General features: G+C 48.2%; 1 protein-coding gene and 1 long non-coding RNA gene across 2 annotated transcripts in view; one reads left to right on the top strand and one right to left on the bottom strand.

The window, feature by feature from the left end:
* LOC147853692 (uncharacterized) overlaps positions 1-4,483 on the bottom strand; it is a 29,438-nt gene extending 24,955 nt beyond the window's left edge. The window contains exon 1 of the mRNA XM_087332219.1: positions 3,878-4,483. Coding sequence (XP_087188345.1) covers positions 3,878-4,471 — 594 coding nt within the window. The 5' untranslated portion in view covers positions 4,472-4,483. The remainder of the gene's footprint in view (positions 1-3,877) is intronic.
* LOC147853691 (uncharacterized) overlaps positions 1-21,159 on the top strand; it is a 63,995-nt gene that overhangs the window by 7,576 nt on the left and 35,260 nt on the right. The gene's annotated exons all lie outside the window — the stretch shown is intronic.

Raw genomic sequence — 21,159 nt, 5'->3', positions numbered from 1 at the left:
AAGGAACTCCACTACTTCCTTGACATCGAGGTAATTTAGACTTCGGCCGGAATCATGATTTCTCAACGGCACTACATCCTCAACTTGTTATACAAGTTCGGTATGGCTAGTGTGTGAAAAATAAGCACAAGTATGTTTTTATAACTGTTGAGAATCAAGCTCAACTTGGTCTAGTGTGTGAACTCACCTTGAGAGTGAATAGACACTCCAACGGTCAAGAGTCACCATTATGTCACCTCTTTGTATTCTAGCATTTAGTATGAGTCATAGAATCATATTTTATGACACATAACTTATGAGCTTTCACATTCCCCATGCTCCATGAGTCTTGTAGTTAATGAAGAGAGAGGGTGACTATATAAAGCACCCTCGTCCCACCTTGTATTGGGTCGAGTCTTTCTCCTTTGTTAATATACTTTTACCTTGCGTATTCTCTGTGTATTATTCCTTGTCTCTCTCTCTCTCACTCTCTCTCTCTCATATACACACACAGTTCACACCTATTCCGCTACACAAGAATCATACTAGATTCTTTACAATAACAGACTCATTCCTTTGCAAATTTATGAAAAAGAATGTTTGCAAATGCATTGGAGTATGTGAGGTTCTATGATCCATTTATACATGTGACAACCTTTAAAGATGTAGTTAAAGGAAGAAGGAGAATATAAAGAAATTCCAAGACAATCACATCAGCTATAGCCTTCACAAAATCCATCATACACGGATTCTCGTGTAGCCGCCCATTTATACGGAATGCCAGACAAGGTTGCGGCTCGTCCTGACACCCAGCTTGCACCTGGCCAGGCTTTACAAACCCTAAACCCACCTCAACTACCGGCGATTCACCCATATTGATACGATTGTATCGACTGATGAAGTTACAACAGAGAGCGTTGCTCGCCACACTTGCTGCTCGAGAGTCTGAAACCCTCTTATTGGAAGCGAAGTCTACACGAGGCAGCTGCGTGTCCCTTGTGAGGATGAGCTTGTTCTGTCTGGCTAGCTTTACATCCACATAGCTTAGTGCTTGCGCATGGTGCTGGAGCTTGTGTTGTGGCGATGTGGAGACATGTACCAAGGGAACTGCAGCACGTTGCTCGAGAAGGAGCCCATAGATTGCTACATGGGTGGGAACATCTGAGATCCTCAATAGATGGATGATGAGATCCAATGGAGACACTTGAACATGTTCTTCTTCATCCAGCTCCTTCTCATCCTCATCCTCATCACTCCATGAGCTTCTGTTCTTAGCTGCACCACCCCTGATTTGGGAGAGATGCGGGAGGATATCCACACGATGCTTCAAGCAATCCAGCAGGCGTTTGGCCTGCTCATTTATTGCAGTAGGAGGTACATTGGGCAAGAAGGGCCCATCCACAACCACATCCCATGCGTAGGTTAGGGATGCTGAGGGCTTACTGTAGTTATCAGCAGCGCCAAGTGTAGCAGTAGGGCAGGTTGAATACTTCTGAAGACAAATACGAGTTAAGTCTTTGGCTGCCAAGTGATTGGTCGCGTTTAGCCGTCCACCCGTGTCAAGAGGCCAGGGATTGTGTGCCCCATGGTTAATTATTATCCGTATGTCGGAAACTAGGCTCACCAGCTGAGAGATATCTAGTGTCTGTAAGAAGTTGCCATTGGACTCGTGGAAACCATATTCCCGAAATAGATCACCGGCACTACTATGCCATTTTTGAGAGGGCTTGGAATTTTGAATGTAGTATTTGATTAGCTTGGCTGCTTGATTGCAAATGCTCACACTTGATCCTGGCATTACGCCACTTCCTGTCGGAATTAGCTCGTGGAGTTGTTCGAGCAGCTATGGAAGAGACATTTTTTCTCGGAGCTGTGGAATTTTGGTTTTGAGGCTATGTAGATTCCCCAATGTAGACGTTGTAGCCATTGTAGCAGCCTGTTGGAAGTCGGCATTGGTTTGAAGGAGCTGGGAAATCAGGGGATGGTCAAGGTGGAGCTGAGAATAAAAGGCATCATCAAGACATTTCATTTACTTCTTAAAAGCTTCAAGAAACTTCGCATAACTCTTCATGCATTTATACAAGTGACTTGTAACCTTTAAAGATGTGATTAAAGGAAGAAGGAGAATATTAAAGAAATGCCCTTTGTATTAAGATTACCCTCACTATATCAAAGTCATGAGCTAAATTTAAATGAGAGCCCCATTATAGTCTGATTGCTTGTATATCTCTATGTGTCTAGTTCCATACAGTTACTGTGAGTGTGGCATAGGCTAAGTGTTATATGGGCTAGCAAATACATCATTGCTCCCATGGGCCATCAGCCCAAGTCATGTAGCTTAGTGTAAGAGATATTCTCAATGAATAAGTGATATATTCAAATTCCATATAGTTTTGTCACCCTATTAAATTATCAACCTATGCTACAACAGTCAAGTGATGTACCATTGTAGTGTTTTTCACACATGTTTATTAATATAATTGTGTGTGTGTGTGTGTAGAGAGAGAGAGAGTTGTTTTTTATGATGGGGTTTGCAATTATTGATGAAAGTTTGCACAGAGACAATCGTTGGAAAGCCGTCAATCAAAGGTTCATAAGGATATATAGCAAGTTTAAATTGGTGGTCTATACTACTAGTAGCAATAGCAACAACAAACCATGCATTGTTAGCATACATATACTCAACACGTGTTGTGGGTCTCCTTTTGTCGTTTTCATCTTTGTTCTCTTCAATTAGGTGAGTTTCTGGTTTTCTCTCTTATTCATGGAAAATCTGTTTTATCGTCGTTCAATCTGACATCATGACTAGAGATATGAACATGACTTCCACACAAACTACGGGGACATTAAGATGGGAACAATTGCTCCAACAAAAAGCAATAAGTTAGAATGTAATCGTGCAAGGGAAGAGTTTAGGAGCTCAAAGAGACTTAAGGGTATTGAGGAAATTGGTGAGAAAAAATTGGCATATGGCAATACATGTAGACGAGGTTCACAAGGATAATCATTATTGGGATAATTTATGGTGGATTGCCATTACCTGTTAACCTTGTCTAATTTATATTTGAAGGAAAATGAAACAAGGAAGCAAATGAATGGATCTGTAGTAGGTGTAAGTTGACGCTAAGCAATTCTACAGTTTTTGATGTATACTATGATTGTGGCACTATATTGTTATTTAGTAGTAAACTCCCATTCATAAATTGGATTAAACAATGCTTGAACACAATCATATCACTGATTTGTGTTGAGAATATATATTATATATAGGCCCACGAGGGTTATGGTATCACATTTCGTTCCCCTTAACAACTAGATTCAATAAGACATGATGATACTTTATGGTTAAACTAATATTAAATTGTTATGCTAATTACACTTTCTATTCCTAACCTCAACACATGTTAGTGGTAATGTGGATAGTATCAAATCTTCTATATTCCTCAAAGAATAATGCTTCATTGAAATCAGAAATATAATTGAACCTAACGCAAAGCAAAGTACCTTTAGTTTGGACTCGATGTCATCTTGCCATCGTGTGCTCATGTATTTTGCTGATTGCCTCAATCTATGGATTTTTGTAGGATCTGCCACGAAACTTGGTAATTGCTGATGGATGATTTGCTAAACGCTCACCAAATCGTTGGCCTGATCAGGTTGCTTGTCAATAATGGCCCACGAGAGCGGGTCTGCCTTCAACTTAAGCGAAAAATAGGCTGGATCCCCGGAATGAGACATTGGGCCGACAGTAGTGATTGTTTCTCGAACTATACGAACCTTGGTAGGTGCCAAAGAGGAGACAATAGATGAGAAAAGCTTATTAAATAAACAGATTTACAACAAACTCTTGGCCTTATTATTGGTATAAATATGTCATATCATTACTGTACTCCATTACCTTAGAAGAAGATGCTGTTGTAGAAGCTGAGTTGTGCGTTGTGCTGGATGTTCCGGACACCTCAACGCCAAATAAGGAAACGAGAGGTTTGAAAATAGCCTCATGACTTCCACCGAATTCCTTATGAGCTGCTTCTAGCATCTGCTTGAGGCTACTCTGCTCCTCACTTTGGATGATAAGGTCGTGGAAGAGTATGCCACCCACGTGGTAAAGCCCAGTGGAGACATGGGAGTGATATTTGTCCAGGAATTTGGCCGCGGCTGAATGGCTATCGACTTCGCATGCTTCAGTCAAAGCGTCTTCGCAGAGACGCAATTTGGAGAGTGGGATCTGGAAACACTTTTCGGGCACATAGAAGCAATGCGTGAAGCAGATGTGGGTGATGTTGTCTAGAAGACGAGAGGTTTTTGCGTTGGTAGAAGTGGAAGTGGCATTAGCTTTGAAGTCGATGCCACAATTGAGGAGGTCTGCCCCAGCGTGAAGTGATATGGCAGCAGTCCATCCTTTAGATGCCACATCTTCACGAAACTTGAGCGATTCCTCCGAGCTACAGAAACAGGCCGTGAAGGAGTTGTTGGCCTGCACGGGGGCCATTATAATTGGTTGCTCTTCTTTGGGCTTGGGCAGCTTCAATAGGATATGCTTGCTTACAAAAGGTGTGAGCATCTGATTATTAACATTGTTTGCAGCCATCTTCGTGCCCATCTCTTGACTATCCATAGCAGTCATTCTCAAGCCTCTCAATGCCCGCCCAGCGCTAGCATTGCGTATCACATTTCCTAGATTATCCATGACTAATCAGTGTATTACGATCACAATAATGATGCACACAAATTGAGTTGTATACATATAGTATATATATATACAGGAGACAGATTGGATTGGAGGTTACAGCTTCTTCCTCTCATCCAACAACACATTTGCATTAGGACCCTCATCCACATGACAATTATTTATATATTTACGTACAGTTTGATGACGTCCAAATAAAAAGGTTAGGGATCCTTCTCAGCATCTTCACAAATTCACCCACCATTCTTCATTTAATATCGACATCTCCACCAAACTTGTAAGTCTTTTCCACGACAGGACACGACGAACCTTGAGAAAAATATAAAATGAATTTTATATTCTAAAGTCTTGCCCTAGCGTAGCCTACCACAATACTAGAAGGTCCTTCTTTGACTAATAGGTGCATAGCAATCACAATGATTCACTCAAATTGAGTGGTCTACATATAAAGGAGGAGGCAGACAAATGGATTACGTTTCCGTACACTTGACCAGACCAGATTGGAATTTGCACCTTCTCCCTCCCATCCACATCCTCGACACCTGACAATTAATTATACATGTTGAAAAAATATTTGGGGCCCTTATGTTGCTGTGTCCGGTCACCGTTTCGGTTTTTTTTTTTAATAATATTTATTATTATTACGTTTTGTTTCTTTCTGTAGTAACTGTTACCCTTTTATTATTTTTGAAAAGGGACAGTGTAAACGTTTTTGGGTGTGTGAGTGTGTTAAGAAAAAAGAAGAGGGAAAACAAAACAAAACAAAACAAAACGACTCTTTTCTTTGAGATGTATAAGAAGAAGAAAACGAGACAGAAAAAGGGGGAAGGAGAGAGTGGAAAAGAGAGAGAGAGATAATGAAGATGAGAGAACGAAAAACAAGTTTGCTGCTCAACTCTTCTACCTTCCAAGTTCCAACTCCACTATTCAACGTGAAATCAACACTCTTACTACTTCGACTTGTGGGATTTATCATCCGGGTTTTATTCTCTCTTCTCTTTCACTCATATATTTGTGAGTTAGCTATCATTTCTTTGGATTATTGTACCCATCTTTGTCGGTAGTATTTTGCTACAACAGAGGCAACGACCTCTTCCTCTCTCTCTCTCTCTGTACAAGGTTACGCACTCTGATCTTGCGCAAACAAGAATAACAACTACTCTCTAAAAGTTTGCCCTAAGTCATATTTATACTAATATGACTTTTCGGCTATTTACAAATATAGCCACGATGGACTCTTAGAAACATATTTATGAATATGTCTCTTCATCTAGTGAGCACTCCTCACTGGGTCTGCACCATCCGGCTTTCCGTAGCCGGGTACTCCTCATCTGGTTCTCACCGGGTCTGCACCATCCGGCTCTCCGTAGCTGGGTACTCCTCATCCGGTTCTCACCGGGTCTGCACCATCCGGCTCTCCGTAGCTGGGTACTCCTCATCCGGTTCTCACCGGGTCTGCACCATCCGGCTCTCTGAAGCCGGGTACTCCTCATCCGGTTTCGGCCTCGGCTGAGTTTGCTCATCAGCACTGTTCTTCTCCCTTCCCATCCGGAGGGACCTGTCTCCCAACAAAATCATTAGGGTACAAAAATAATGATTAATAAAATAAACTATGCTTGTGGGATTCACAAGTTTTTTATATCTCTCTCTTCCAATCTATTCTAAATTATTATTAGGGTTTTAAATATTAAATAAATAAACTACACTTGTGGGATTCACGAGGTTTTTATATCCTTCTCTTTCAATCTAAGTATTGCTTAATACACTATACTCATGGGGATTCACGAGTTTCCTATCTCTCTTTCTTGCAATCTGCTAATAACTAGACTCGTCTCAAATTCTTCCTCCTCCTAGTCCAAAACCCCAGCGGTTCCCAGTCGACTCATGCAATGATCCGGCGCCGAAAGGCACAACAACGCGTTGTTTGATGTTGAGAGCTCAGGGGGGTTTCGCAAGGTCCGAATTGATGAAGGAAATTTTGTAACAGATTCATGCCAGCCCAAAGCCTTGAAGAAAGATGTTGAAACAAAGAACAACTTAAATGTTGCCTTGCGCCCGTACATTAAAGGAGAACTCATGGACGTGCAAGCGAGCACCCCACTGAAGACTGCCCGAAAAGGAAAATCAAAACACAAGAAGTACAAGAAATGGCAGCATCCTAAGGATGACAAGCCTGAAGTTCTCGAGTTCGTCTAAGATGAGGAGGAAGATACACAACTAGATATAATTCCTCTGGATGGCTAGATTGCCTCGGGAATCCTCACCTCAGAACAAAATCGGATTCGTGAAATATTGCGAAGACTAAGCTTGTCCGTTAGGGACAATTGTTTCATTTACCGATTTGTTCAATTCAAAGGCTGCCAATATCCAGAAACAGGACGATGGGCTCTAGAGATAAGAGAGCCACATTCAGTGCATGTGCAAAATTTGTGTTACCGATTAGGAACACGATCTTCAGTCAGTCCTTCGACCTAGACCTCAAGGTGACTGCGTTGCCACGAATGGTACCGTCGTACCGTAGTACGTAATGGGATAACTCTCCGTATCCTAGTAGCGTATAAGAGAGACGGCTACAACCGAGCTTCCTAGACAGTGCACTAGTCACAACACTCGCACTCATGCCTACGCTTCTTACGATTACAATGCTTACGCTATGCCACCAAGAATCACAGACACATAGTAGATTAACCACAGATTTGCATTGGATATTAGAGAAGATAAAACTCTATTAAGATACGTTCTATGCACCAAAATTTACACGCTACCTCTATCAGAGGATTTCTGCCCTTTATATACAAAGGGTCTTTTAGCCGTTGACGCTTCCCGTGTGAACCGTTTACATGCGTTACGTTTATACTATATTCTATATTTCTGCGCTCTTGCCCATCGGTTACTATTCCGGTGGACAACACCTAGCACGCCTGTGGGACAGTGCCATGGCACATTGGACCCACCCCTTTAATCTTCCTCCAAAATGTCCCTGATGTTTGGTTCTGCTCCGGTGTCTAGGTCCGGGGACGGCATAGTGTCCGTAGGTGCGTCGTTGCGTGGTTCCACTACTTGCTGGGTAGGACTTCCCCTGGTGTCACTGGCTTCTTGTGTGGGCGGTCTGGGCTCAACGGGCTCCTCTTGTGCTATTGTGGGTGGTTCAGGCGTCGGCGGGCTTGCGGTAGGTCGAGGTTCTGTCTCGTCCGTAACTTCCTCCGTGGTGTCCGCCATAGTCTTACGCTCCGGTGAATGGGGCTGGGGTTCCTCTTGGACGACGGTTTCGCTTTCTGGTATCGTAGGGGGCTGCGCTTGCCATTCTGTGTTGTCCACCGTAGTGGTTATTTCCGTTGACATGGGTGAGGTTCCTCTTGGTCGGCAGTATCCGGGATTGGTATCGCGATGGATTCCTCGTTTGTTCGCGTGCTGCCAGCTTGCACGATCTGGTGAAACATGTCCTTTTGACTTTCATCAAAATCGTCTAGTAGTTGCGCGAGTTCCTTGTGAAGAAGTATGAGCACGTTGTCGGTTATTGCTTGGCAACGGTTGCGTGCTTCTTCTACGGTTTTCTTGAGGTTTTCGATTTCTTGTTTACTAACCGCCGCCGCTTTTCCATAAGTGCTCCTCATTCCTGCCCATAGCTGTGATTCCTTCAAATGTAATTCTTCCAGCTTTCCCATTTCATTGTTTAGGCGGATTTCGAGCTGATGCCTTCTCTCCTATTCCCCTACAAGCTGCTCATCGAACCATACTTTCTTCTTCTCCAATAAGGCCCGGAGTCTCGTGATCGCCACTTCTGATTTTTTCGCTTCCTCCTGTAATTGGGCGTTTTCTTCTTTCATCCGAGTGTGTTGTGTTACCCGTTCCTTTGGGTGAACACCTTTGATAGACCTGTGGCTATCGGTATCCAAGGGCGTGGTACGTGAAGGCTCGAAAATAGAGGCGTTGTGAGGGAGAAAATAATCAGAGATAAAACACTAGCGAGAACTTGATAGGCGTGGACGGCGCTGAAATCATAAGTACGAGCCAAAGCACAGACACATGGAGCAAGATGGGCACAAATCAGATATATTATTGCAACACCAAAAGGATTACAGAACACGGCCTACGGCCGGTGACCTTACAGGATTATCTAGTTACGATGGACTATGCTAGTGCTTCCGCCTATTTTTTCTGCTCTTCCTCTGAGGCACTTCATTTAAATAACATTTCCCTAATACGCAGCCGAGCCCGTGATACCCGAACTCGGCGTTCGTTGGCGTTCTTACATACTCGGTTACACTACCGCCGTTCGCTAATTTCCTAATTTACATTTTTGTCCTCTGGACAACACCTGGCACGCCCGTGGGACAGGACCTTGTCCGTCGGACCCACGATTTACAAAATAATCACAAAGTTACTAAAATTGCCCTTTAGGCGTGATCCTCGTTCTATTCCTCTTCTAAGATGTCGAGGATGTTTTCGGGGTCCGGGATGGTGGCAGGGTGGTTTTAGCGTCGGTGCAGGGGGTTGAGTTGGGGCCGGGGGTGTTATCTCTTCTCGGGAGTCCTCCTCCGGTGCGGCTGATTCTGGTGGTGGTGTGGGTTCGAGCGGGCTGACCTCTACGTCGATCGGGTCTGGTACCATGTGGGCGTCCTCGGGAGGTCTGTTGGCCGGGGCGAGTTCCTCTTGTGTCGCGTCCGTGATCTCCTCGTTGGGAGGTTCTTCCTTGTGTTATGTGGCCGTTGGAGGGCTGATTGGGATGGTTGCGAGTCATTCACGTTCGAGGGCTTCCGCTTCTAGGCAAAACAACATCTGATCGTCATTGAAGTCCTCCAACATTTGATCGATTGCCGCGGTGTGAGATTTCACCAAGGAATGATAATCCTAGGTTAAATCTGCACGGAGGTTTTGGATGCTGGCTTCATCCATTTTATAAAAGTCGCCGCCCTCCTTTCGTCTGTTCTCGGTGTCAGTGCGTAAAATATGCAATTCGGCAGCTTGGGCTGCCCATTGTTCTCCTGCGCGACTTAATGTTTCCTCCACCTTTTTGGTGAGGTGCTGGAGCTGTTTCTCGATCAATATCCTGATGCGTGTCTCATCCATGCCGGGCTGTGCCCGGACGGCTACCAACTCTTCTTTTAATCAGTTGACCTCGGCCTGAAGCTTTGTTGCGAGGAGTTCATAAGTGGCTTGAGTGTTCTTTGCTTCCGCGGTTACGAGCTGGATAGACTGCTCGTAATGCTTGGTGAGCTCTTCGGTAGCTCCCTCCCATTCTTTTTTACACTCGGCCCGGACTTGTTCCCGTTCGACGATTCTCTCTTCTTGTAGGGCGAGGTAGGAGTCTGATAGTTCGTCTTTTTGCTCCGAAAGTAGCTTGCATTTTATGAAAAACTTGTCAGCCATTTCTTTAAAGGACAAACGTTGACTCTGCAGCTCGGTATTCTCCGCGACCATTTTCTCCTCCCGTTGGCGATTTCTTTCCTCCTCCCGGCGGTTCCATTCTTTTGCATAGTCGAGCACGGCCTGTAGGTCTAGGACCTCCTTCTCTTTCTCTGCCACGGTGGCCGCGTATTCCTCCAGCTTGCGTTTGAGTTCTGCTTCTTTGACTGCGGCTTGCTCTTGTAACCTTTGCTCGGCCTGGGCTTTCAGCTCGGCCATCCATTTGGAGGCTTCTTCTTTTAAGCGAGCCATGGCGTCTTGATGCCGTTGTTCGTGTCGCTCGGTCCGCCGTTGTTCTTCTTTAAGCTCTGCTCGGTAATCCCGGAGCGGGGGTTCTGTCTGGGTTACCACCTCCTTGGTTGGACGAGGTGGTGTCTCTGTCTTCTCCATGGGCGTGACCGACTAGGTTGTTGTGAAGGCATCGACCATTTGTAACGAGTCCGTCAGTGTGCTGGCCTGGATTGTCAGGATTGAATCCGTGACGGTGCTTCCATCTATCACCGTTATGCTGGGAGGGGCTTGGTTGCTATATTTCGGGGAGGGGGCTGGGAGTGCCTCGGTAGTCGGGGCCGGAAGGCGCAAGAGTTGTTGTTCTGGCCGGTTTTGGCTCCCAGGCTGCTAGTTTCCGTTCCGCAGCGTGCCATAACTCCGTAGCCACCTTGGCCTGTAGTTGGGCTGTTTTGATCTTTCGGGCCATGTCTTTGGCTGCCCGCATAGCGCGATCCAGGTCCCTATATGCCTCGATTAGGGTCGTGTTCAGCTCGGGGACCTCCATGAGGAGAGCGACGTGTTTTGCCTGCTTCTTCCTCCCTATTTTTTGTAGAGCCCTGTCGTCCTTGGGCTCAATTTCACCTAATAGCGCACGTTGAATCATTTTTGTTTCAGCATGCTCTTCTGCCATTCTAGCGGCTGCCGCGACTTGTGCTCTGGCGAGGAAGTCGACCAGCTCGAATGTTGTGCCGAGGCGGAACAACGCACTAAACTCGTATGCCTCCGCAGGGAGGTCTTTATAATCGAGGACTTCATCCTCCGAGATCTGTGTTGTCTGCCCATGCTCGATCTTTCCATGGTTAAGTGATGCCTCCACAAGGACGATGGCCAGGTTGCTCTAGCTGACAACTAAAGCTTGCTCCTGTTGTGGCCCTTTTTGTTCTATCGAGGGCTCGCGGTTGAGTCGTCCTTTCTTGCAAGGCTGCGTTTGGGCTTCCGGGGCCAGTGGTGTCGTTTCCTCCGCCTGCTTCCTTTTCAGGGGCCGTGGTGGTGCTGCCTGCTGAGTGTTGGGGCGTGGGCTTGGCTTTGGGAGAGTTACCGAGGGACGCAGCGTTGGCTGTCGAATGGTGACATCGTCGGCCGTGTTATCCTCAGTGCCTGTCTCCTCCTCCCATTCTTGGCAGGTATCGGGAACTTCCCTTTTTTGTTGGGGTTGGGTGGATGGTGATGCCGATGCGAGGTTTTGGTCGGTGGCAGGAGGTGAAGGCGGTGTTGGCTTTTCCCATGCTTCGTGGCTGAGGGCAACCAATTTCTCCTTCTTCCTTCGTGGTGGTGGTGGGGACGTGAGTGCCCGAGGGGAAGGAAGAGAAGAGGGCGGGGCGGGTATAGAACCGTCAAAAAGTGGGTAAGAACAGACAACATCTTCTTACCTGACTGGAATGAGGTTAAGGCGGCGCAGAGTCCTTCGCCTGTGATGATTCCCCAGTCGATTCTATTCCCTTCACAGGCGCTAATGATGATGGCGGCCTTGTTCTGTGGCATGCTCGTCGGGTTCGTATGCACGAACGCATACTCCATCAATATCCGAGCAATCTCCCCGAAAGCTCTGTTGGGGCCGCCATACGTGCGATATGCCTTCCCTGAGGCAGAGTACTCACCGAAGTACTCTTTCAGCTTCGTTGTTGGGGGTATGTCGACATCATGGTCGCCTCCCCGTTGCAGGTCCAAAGCAGCCCGAAGCACGTTGTTGGTGATGGCTTCGAGTACGTCTAGCCACTGCTTGGGCGTCCGAGTGCGCGGGGGCATCGATGATCTTCAGGTAACCTCCCATTCCTTGTTCCTGAAGCCAGGCGCGGGTTTCTGATGAAGCAGTGAGAGGCATGATGGAGTGTGCCTGCGTGGAAGAATGAGGCAGAGTGATGAGGCGAGGGCGAGATAGAGAAGGAACAGATGACAGGCGAGGTGCTGCGGAGGGGCTGTGGGGGTGAAAGAGGACTTGAGAGCAAGAGCGTTTAGGGCGATGAGAGCGAGAAGGAGGTTTAGAGCTTGAGAGCGATGGAGGTTGGGAGGGATAATGAGCTTCTGTGCATGTGCTGCATTTTGGAAACGGTTTTAGTATCTTACTCCTAGGGTTTTGTGCCAAAAACGAATCCTGAATATTCTGAGGCGTGGGTGCCATAATAAGTGACTAGCGCCATGTGTCCTGAAGGTGAGTGGGGTGCTTCGAGTGCTGTGCATGGGCCTTAAACAGGTACTAAATGAGAGGTGGCTAGGGGTGCTCCAAAATTGTGGGTGCCTAGGTGGGTGGTGTAGGTGTAGCTAATCGGCGGCTAAACTATGGTTACTCCTACCTACTTTATTAATTTCAAAGTGGGTGGGTCCTTATCGAGGGGGACACGTGGCCTCCTCCGTGGTGGTCTCCCAAACCTCGTTTGTGTCGTGCGGCTCGGTAAACGGGTTGAGTGGTGTAGTGCCTCGATATTGTCGAAGTCAGAAACCATTGGCCCAACGCTTGACAATGTCGCCAGCGAGTGTGCCGAGCTAGAACGTCCCGTTGAACTCGTCGATAATCTAGAATGGACCGGTCCATCGAAATCTTAACTTTCCCGGCATTGACCCGAGTCATGTTTGAAAAAGAAGAACAGGTTTGCCGAGGGTGAGCTCCTTCTCCAGCCCTTTTCGAAGTCGATCCACGAAAGCCTTCCGTTGTCGTTGGCGTTGTTTGAGTTGGGCCATGCTCTCTATCCTGTCTTCACCGAGTTCGAGGAGTTGTTTCAGCCGGTATTGCTCGGATTGGGCTTCGGGGAGCCGTGCTTTGACTTGAACTTGGAGGCTCGGGACTTGGAACTTGACGGGCATCACGGCTTCTAACCCGAACGCCATTCGAAAGGGGGTTGATTGGATGCTCGTTTTGAAAGTCGTACGATACGCCCAAAGTGCGCTCTGGAGCTTGTCATCCCAATCAGTCCTGTTTTCATTGACGAATCGTTGGCACAAATCGCACTGTCGACAAAACTCGTGAGCATCTTTCTTTGTTGTCGGCCACCACAATACGCTTTGCCAAACCTTCCTTGCCGTGGAATCCCCGGCGTAATGTCCCCCGGCTACTTCCTAGTGGGCCTCCTGAAGAACGACGTTCTTCTCGAAATGCCGAATCGCTTGGCGCCATATGCTGTCTGAGGCTTTGTGGTAAAGAATGTCCGAGACGAGGCAAAAATTCCAGCTGCGTACTGCTAGGCGTTTCCTCGTGTCAAGGGGCATGTGCTCGGGAGGTAGGCCGATACTGAGAAAATGGGTCATCTCCGTGATCCATTCATCTTCGTTATCGTCTGGCATTGTGGTCAGGTTAAATAAGCTGGCATCCGGTAAATTGTCGAGAAAGACTTGCATGAACGCCGGGATGTAGTCGTGAAAGATTTCAGTGATGATGCGTTGGAACGTAGCTGACGCCGTTTTTAGACCGAACATCATTACTTCTGCCACAAAAACACCCCATTCCGTGACGAATGCGGTTTTCTCCTGATCCTCCAGGTGCATTTTTATCTGGTTATAGCCGCTGAACCCGTCGAGGAAACTGTAGCATTCGTGGCCTGCTACTGTGTCGAGGACGCTGTCCGTGAACGGGAGAGGGAAACCGTCGGTCAATGTGGCCGCGTTAAGCTTCCGATAGTCGACGCAGACTCGGATTTTTCCGTTCTTCTTTGGGACGACTATGATCGGGCTTAACCACATGGCTCGTTTGACAGGGCGAATGAAACTAACTCGCAGTAGTTTGTCGATTTCCTCTTTGACTTTAGCGGCGTAGTTGGGGTTCATCCTGTAGCGCCTTTGCTGAACCGGCCGAGTGTCGGGTAAGAGGTGGATTTGATGTTGGTAGTAATGAGGGTCCAGCCCCTTCATATCGGTGTAAGACCAAGCGAAAACATCCTAGTAGTCGGTGAGCAATCGTACGAGGGATGCCCGTTCCCCGGTTGGTAGATTATTGGCAATTTGTAACGTACGAGGATTCTCGTCCGAGCCGAGGTTTATCGTTTCCAATGTTGATGCTTTGACCTGTTGTGAAATGGCGAGCTCACGTTCGAAAGCATCCCGAGCATGGCGTAGCTCTGCAACTGTGGTTGGATCCGGTTCATCTTGGGGCAGTGATTCCTCCGTGACTTCTTCGTCTTTAGGTGGCTCGATGCATGGTATGGTGTTGATTTCGAAGAGTGGGATGATCGTGGGATGATCCTCTAGGACGTCATCGACCTCCTCATCGGCCAAACTGTCAAGCATATGGACCCCCTCCGCGTATAACGACGAAGCATTGAGGACCGCGGGGACGCATTCTTCCGTGATAATTCGAACCTTTATCTTGCCTCGTCGGAAGGAGATCATGTTGTGTTGCCAATGTTGCTTGATATTCGTTGTACGCAACCATGGTCTACCTAGTAACATTGGGTAGGCGCCTTGTGTCTCTAGTCTTAGCACGACGGCCGAGATTGTGAACATGTGGCTTCCGAGTGTGAAGTCGAGGTGGCGGATTAAACCAATGGGGCGAATGGAGTGGGTGTCGGCCATCCGAAGCCAAAAGGGGCATGGTTCCCATTGATTTAGGCCGAGGTTGTGACAAGTTGTCTCGCTAATAATGTTACGCCAGATCCGCCGTCGATGATGCATCCGTGCAAGGCTTGCCCTTTAATGATGATTTTCATGGCTGGGTTTTGAGAATCCATGAGTAGTGGTCCTGTGCTTGGTTCGGTGAGGTGAACCGGTGGCGTTACGGGCTTAGTATTGGCCTGGAGTGCAGCCAGAGTGTCCCGAAATCTCGGCATGAGTGGTAACAGCTTATGTAGGGGCAGCGAGATGCGAGAGTTGGTAAGAGCATCCCATAGCTGGTCGTCCTCCGACGACGTGGATGGTACCGACGTTTGTGGTGCTCCACTGGGCCCATCTCTCATGTCAGTTTGCATGCGCACGACATTATTTTTATTGGTCGTGTCGATCCATTCTTTTGCTGCCTGACGGACTTCATCTTGGATTTGCCACTGTGTAGTCTGCGCTTTACTCCGGGTAGTAACGGTTTGAACATCGGCCATGATATTGTTCACCGCGGGTGCCTTGCCACGGTCGGTTGTTGGGCATTGTGTGGCGTAGTGGCCTGGTTGGTTACATTTAAAACATGTAACGTTGGCCTTTGCCGTTATCGGCGCCGGTGCTTCTAATATGGCTTTCACTTTGTCCGGGTCGACTGCAATACCTTCCTGGCTCACAATATGTCCTAATAACGTTCCACTGGACACGCCAAATACACACTTTTCCGGATTCAAGCTTAGCTAGTACGCTCTACACTTTTCTAGACAACGACGGAGGTGCTGAAAAATGGTCCTCCTCCCGACTATAGACGATGAAATCGTCAAGGAAAACCTGCATAAAAGCCGGTATATATTCACCAAAGATTTCCATGATGATTCGTTGAAATGTTGCCGGTGCCGTTTTGAGTCCGAACATCATCACCACGGCTCTTGGTCATCAGGGTGCATCCGGATCTGATTATACCCGCTGAATCCGTCTAGGAAGCTATAGACCTCATGGCCGGCGACGGCATCCAACACTCCATTTGTGAACGGAAGTGGAAACGCATCCGTTATCGTAGCCGCATTGAGTTTCCGGTAGTCCACGCAAACTCGAATTTTTCCGTTCTTCTTCGGTACGACTACGATTGGGCTCAGCCATGTCGCTTTCTTTACCGGACGGATAAAGCCAACTCTTAGCAGTTTGTCGATTTCCTCCTTGACTTTGGCGGCATAATTGGGATTCATCCGGTACCATCTTTGTGCCACTGGTTTTGCGTCCTTGCTCAAGTGCACTTGATGCTGGTATAACTGAGGGTCGAGTCCTCGCATATCTTCGTATGACCAGGCGAATACGTCGCGAAATTCCGTGAGAAGTGTTATCATCGCCGTTTTGTCTCCGGACTTCATCTCCTTGGCGATGTGCACCGGTTTTGCTTCGTCCGTGGTGCCTAGATTCACCTCTTCCAGTTGCGACGCTTTCACGCGCTGTGAAACGACCATTTCCCGTTCCAACGCTTCTTGTGCTTGCCGTAACTCCCGGATTGCGTCTTTATCTGGTTCTGCTTCAGCCTCTTCCGGTTGCGGTAAGTATGGTGCCACTACTTCGGCAATGTCAATTTCGAAGAGGGGTATGATCTTCGGGTTTTCCTGCAGGTATTGATCTTCTTCTTCGTCCGCTACCCCTTCTAGCATGTTGACGCATTCTGCATATAATGGTGTACATTCCTTGCTAGTGCTCGTCCTTGGCTGTGTTGGTACCCGTACCTTGGCTTTTCATCGCCGGAAGGTAATTATATTTTTCCGCCAATTCTGTTTGATATGTGCCGTTTTCAACCATGGCCGCCCCAGCAATAGCGGGTATGCGCCTTGTGCCTGTAATTGTAGCACTACGGCCGAGATGTGAAATGTATGACCGCCGACGATGACTTCTAATTTCCATATTAATCCTGTCGGCCGCACTGAGCTTGTATCGGCCATCCGCAACTAGAACGGACATGGCTCCCACTCGTGGATTCCTAGGTCATCACATGTCCGAAGGCTTATGACATTTACCCCAGAGCCTCCGTCTATAACTGTGCCGGGGAGTTCTTTCCCTTTTACAATGGCAGTGATTACCGGACTGCTGGTGTCCACCACCGTTGGTCCTTCCTCCGGATTCGAGAAGAGCACCGGTGTCGGTGATGGTTCTCCTGCCGTCATGGCCGTCTTCAGTCCTTCTGTGAATCTTGGCACGAGTTGTAGCAGTCTTCCTAGTGGTAACGTAATCTGGCATTCTTGCAACGCCTGCCATGTCTCGTTCTCAGAGTGACTACCGCCGGCAAGCCCTGCAGTGTTCTCCTTTTGCCGCTGTAAGTCTGTGACATTCTGCTCGTTTGCTTTCTTTACCCATTCCGTCGCTTGTTTCTGGATGGTCTCCTGTGTCTCCCATTCTTTGGCCATGCCCTTCGACCTTGTGGTCACCTGCTGCAGATCTGCCACCTCAAGGACTACCATATTTACCGCCGGTCGTTTTTCATAGCTTTTCACCGGGCATTGGTTACTATAATGGCCTTCCTGTCGGCAGTAGTAGCAGTAGGCCTTCCGGGTATTGCTAGATTCGGCATTGTCTGTTGTACCCGGGGCAGGTCCTGCGGTACGCGTAGGGTTTTGTACCGGTTGGCTACTTGGAGCTTCTTGTTCCGGATCCCGGGGGTAGCTGCCTTTTTTAAAATGCCGTTTTTTGTTATAGCTCTTCATATTACGGTACTCTTGACGGGGTTGCCCATTATATCTCCCGGTCGTAATGTTCGTATCGTCTATTGTAATCCTGGTACCGATCATGCCGGTCATAGTTATCCCGCCGATCACAATACCGGACATCATTTTCCCGTCGCTCGCCATACCGGACATCCTGTGCCGGTCGGTCACGGTCCATTCGCCGCCAGCGTTCGTCTTCTTCATCCCGGCTGCTGCGTGGCTCAATTTGTCGGACGGGCGGTGCTTGCCGATTCAACAGATTATACTTGCACCTATCCGTCGTATGGCTCTTGGATTGACAGATTACACATTGCATCCTCATAGTGCATTCTAGAGCTGAGTGTCCGGAATTCAAGCAGGTTGTGCACTGTATTGCTTGCCGAAACCGGAGGTCTTCATCGGACGGTAACGCCCGTTGAAGTGCTCCCAGTGTGAGCCAAGAGCTTGTCTTTTCCATCTCTCTCACCCGGTCAATGACCTGGTCGATGGTACTTGTGCGGAAGTCGATTACCGTGCAAACCGTGCGTAGGGGTTCCCGGAGCGCGTTTAGGAATATAGTCCGTAATTCCTCTTCCGGGGGTGCGCGGGCAAGCTGACTATGCATCCGTTGAAACCGGATGACAAATTGGGGAATGCTCTCCCCTGCCTCTTGCCGGATGGTATAAAATAAGCCTACCATTACGGTCTGGTCCACCTCCTTTTGAAAAAAATGCAAGAATTTAGCTTTTAAATTTGCGAAGGTGTTGATGGTAGACGGGTCCTGCGTCCGGCGCCATCTTGCTGCCGGTCCCTCCAATGTGACGCCAAATTCCGCTATCTTAGAGCGTTCTTCTTCCTTCGGGGTCAATCGCTGGGACACATGGTTGGCTTCCTATGTCTGTTCAAAGGCGTGCACATGAGCTTCCGCGTCCGGATCATCTCTATACTTGGAGTACTGGAACGGCATGTCGTCGTCAGGTATTGGTGCGCGGGCTGGCAGTGTTGGTGCTCGTTCCGGAATCTTCTCCGGTGTCGGTGGTCTTTCCCGATTTGTTTCCGGCGTCGGTGGTTTTTCCTCTTCCTTTGGTGAGGGAGGCCTCTCCTCTTCGACTTCCGGTGTCGGAGGTCGCTCTTCCTCTGCTGGTTCCGGGGGTTCTAGCGTTAGCACTTCCGGTTCTGGTGTCGGTAAGGTATCCGATCCTTCGTCCTCCGGTCCGCCCGGGGTTTCGTTGCTGCTACGGTAGTTCGTGTGCACGCTGTATTCCCCTTCGGAGTCCGATTCATATGTTGAAAAGGCCTCTACTTCGCCTTCTCCGTTTGCCAACGCGTGGAGAAGGGATTTGGTTTCCCGGAGGCTGCTTAGGCTACTGCCGTCGTCCGGGTGCAATGTTTGCTATAACCAGAGGGAGTCCTCCGCTACTCTCCGGATTACGTTGGAAAACAAGCGATCCACTCTAATTTCCTGCGTCGCTTGCTGGAAAGCCTCGCGTCTCCTTTGCCTTTCGGCAAGGCGTCGAGTTCGATCTGTGACCAGGTCGTGCGTTGATCTAGACATCCATCCTTGCCGTCGTTCGCTGCAAAAACATGAATCGTGGTCGCCAAAAAACTGTGTTAACTCTTCGGGCCGGACACTGGCCTAACACAGGGTGTCTACGGAAGACACTTCACCAAAGGGTGTTACGGAAACCGGATTAGACTTCAACGCTTCATCCTACTTGATTAAGTTACTTATTATGATCGTCTTTCATAACACACGCGTAAGATATAACAATTAAGACAGAACGACAATTAACACAGAGAGATAACAACGCTTAAGCTTTCATTAATTAACCGCTAACTATTACATTGTATCCGGGCCTTTAAATAGGTTTCCGGTCTGTATTACAAAACGGTGCCATCCGCACTTGTTCGGGATCGGTCCGGATCCGGAACGGCATACCGTTTCCGGTCCGTCCGTCCACACTCATAGCTTAATTACAACCACATTCCTACTACTTAATTAACTCTCCGTTTCCCACTCTGGACTCCTTTGCCGGCCGATAACAATGAAATCGTCGAACTTCTTGTACCACTGTCGGGGTGCCTGTTTCAGGCCATAAAGACTCTTCCTGAGTCAGCAGACTAGATGTTCCTGACCGGTGGCCACAAAGCCTTTCGGCTGCTCCATGTAGATTTCCTCCTTTAGATCACCGTGGAGGAATGCCATTTTCACATCTAGCTGAATCAACTCCAAATTGTCGACAGCCACAACACCGAGCATGAAACGAAGGGTTGTCATTTTCACCACTGGTGAAAAGATTTCGTCGAAATCGACGCCATATTCCTGTCGAAATTCCTTCGCAACTAATCTGGCCTTGCACTTTGGGGTGGTCGAGTCGGACGTCTCCTTTAGTCTATAGACCCACTTGCAAGGAAGAGCACGTCGAGTCTTCGGTAAGTCAACCAGATCCCAAGTTTTGTTGGCGCGGATGGAGTGCATTTCCGACTCCATTGCCAGATGCCAGGTGGCTGAATCGGTAGCTGCCGATGCTTCTTCGTAGGACGTCGGTTCGCCGGTGTCGGTGAAGAAAATTCCGGGAGAGTATCTTTCCGGAGGTTGCGACAGTCTCTCGGATCTTCGAGGTATGACTGGACTAGTCGCACCGGGTGTCGATATCGGATGGTCAGAAGCCGAGCCATTCGGTTGTGCCGAATTTGTGGATTCGGTGCGAGAGAAGTCGGTTACCCGTGAAACCGATCTCATGTTGTGCGTTGGGCCATCATGAACGGTTGGCACTTCGAAAAATATTACCCTTCGGACTTCAATAGGCCTTTCGGCCATTTTGTGCATAGTCGACTCGTTGAACACGATGTCCGAACTTCAGACGATTTGCCTGTGCTTGGGGTCCCAGAGTCGGTATCCGATCTCGCCATCGGGTCCATACCCGAGGAAAACGCATTTCCTTGATCTCGGTTCGAGTTTTCGGCGGTCGTCTTTCGATATGAGGGCGTATGCCTCGCAACCGAAAATCCTCAACTTGTCATAATTCGGCTTAAGTCCTAGAGGTCTACTTGGCGACATATTGATTATGTGTACTGTTGTGAGTAGAGCCTCTGCCCAGAAGTCATCTGACAGTCCGGAGTGTTGGAGCATGGATACAACGCGTTCTTGAATCGTCTGATTCATGCGTTCTGCGATTCCGTTCTGCTCCGGACTATATGGTGCCGTATATTCACGTTGTCGTGAAGAAAACCGTCCCTTAGCGCAATCGGTGCATAGCGCGCGTGCACCGGCTCTTCACACGTGCGCGCCCCTTAATGTATATAATAGGGAATTAGGTACATAGGTATATCCGGGGTAGTTAGATTCGGTAAGTAGGAAGTAAATGAGGGAGACGGCTCCCTTCTTGAAGCTATAAAGGAGAGGGAGACGGAGGGAGAGGGGATCGCACATTAAGGAGGATGACGTGTTGTCGGACCGTAACCGAACGCTTCTCCTCTGTTCATTCTCCATCGCTCTTCTCTGTAGGATTTCGAGAGGCTCGCGCTGTTTCGAGGGACGCCCGTGTGCTTCCTATCCCCTTTCCTGCGCAGACGAGCAGGCATCGGCGTCTGTTCGTCGGC

Source organism: Azolla caroliniana, unplaced genomic scaffold (genome assembly GCF_043228905.1).
Source record: "Azolla caroliniana isolate FFs.n. ecotype wild unplaced genomic scaffold, voAzoCaro1.0.p SCAF_16, whole genome shotgun sequence".
NCBI lineage: Eukaryota > Viridiplantae > Streptophyta > Polypodiopsida > Salviniales > Salviniaceae > Azolla > Azolla caroliniana.
Note: the sequence above shows the minus strand (reverse complement) of the source record. Positions and strands in the feature narration are given on the sequence as shown.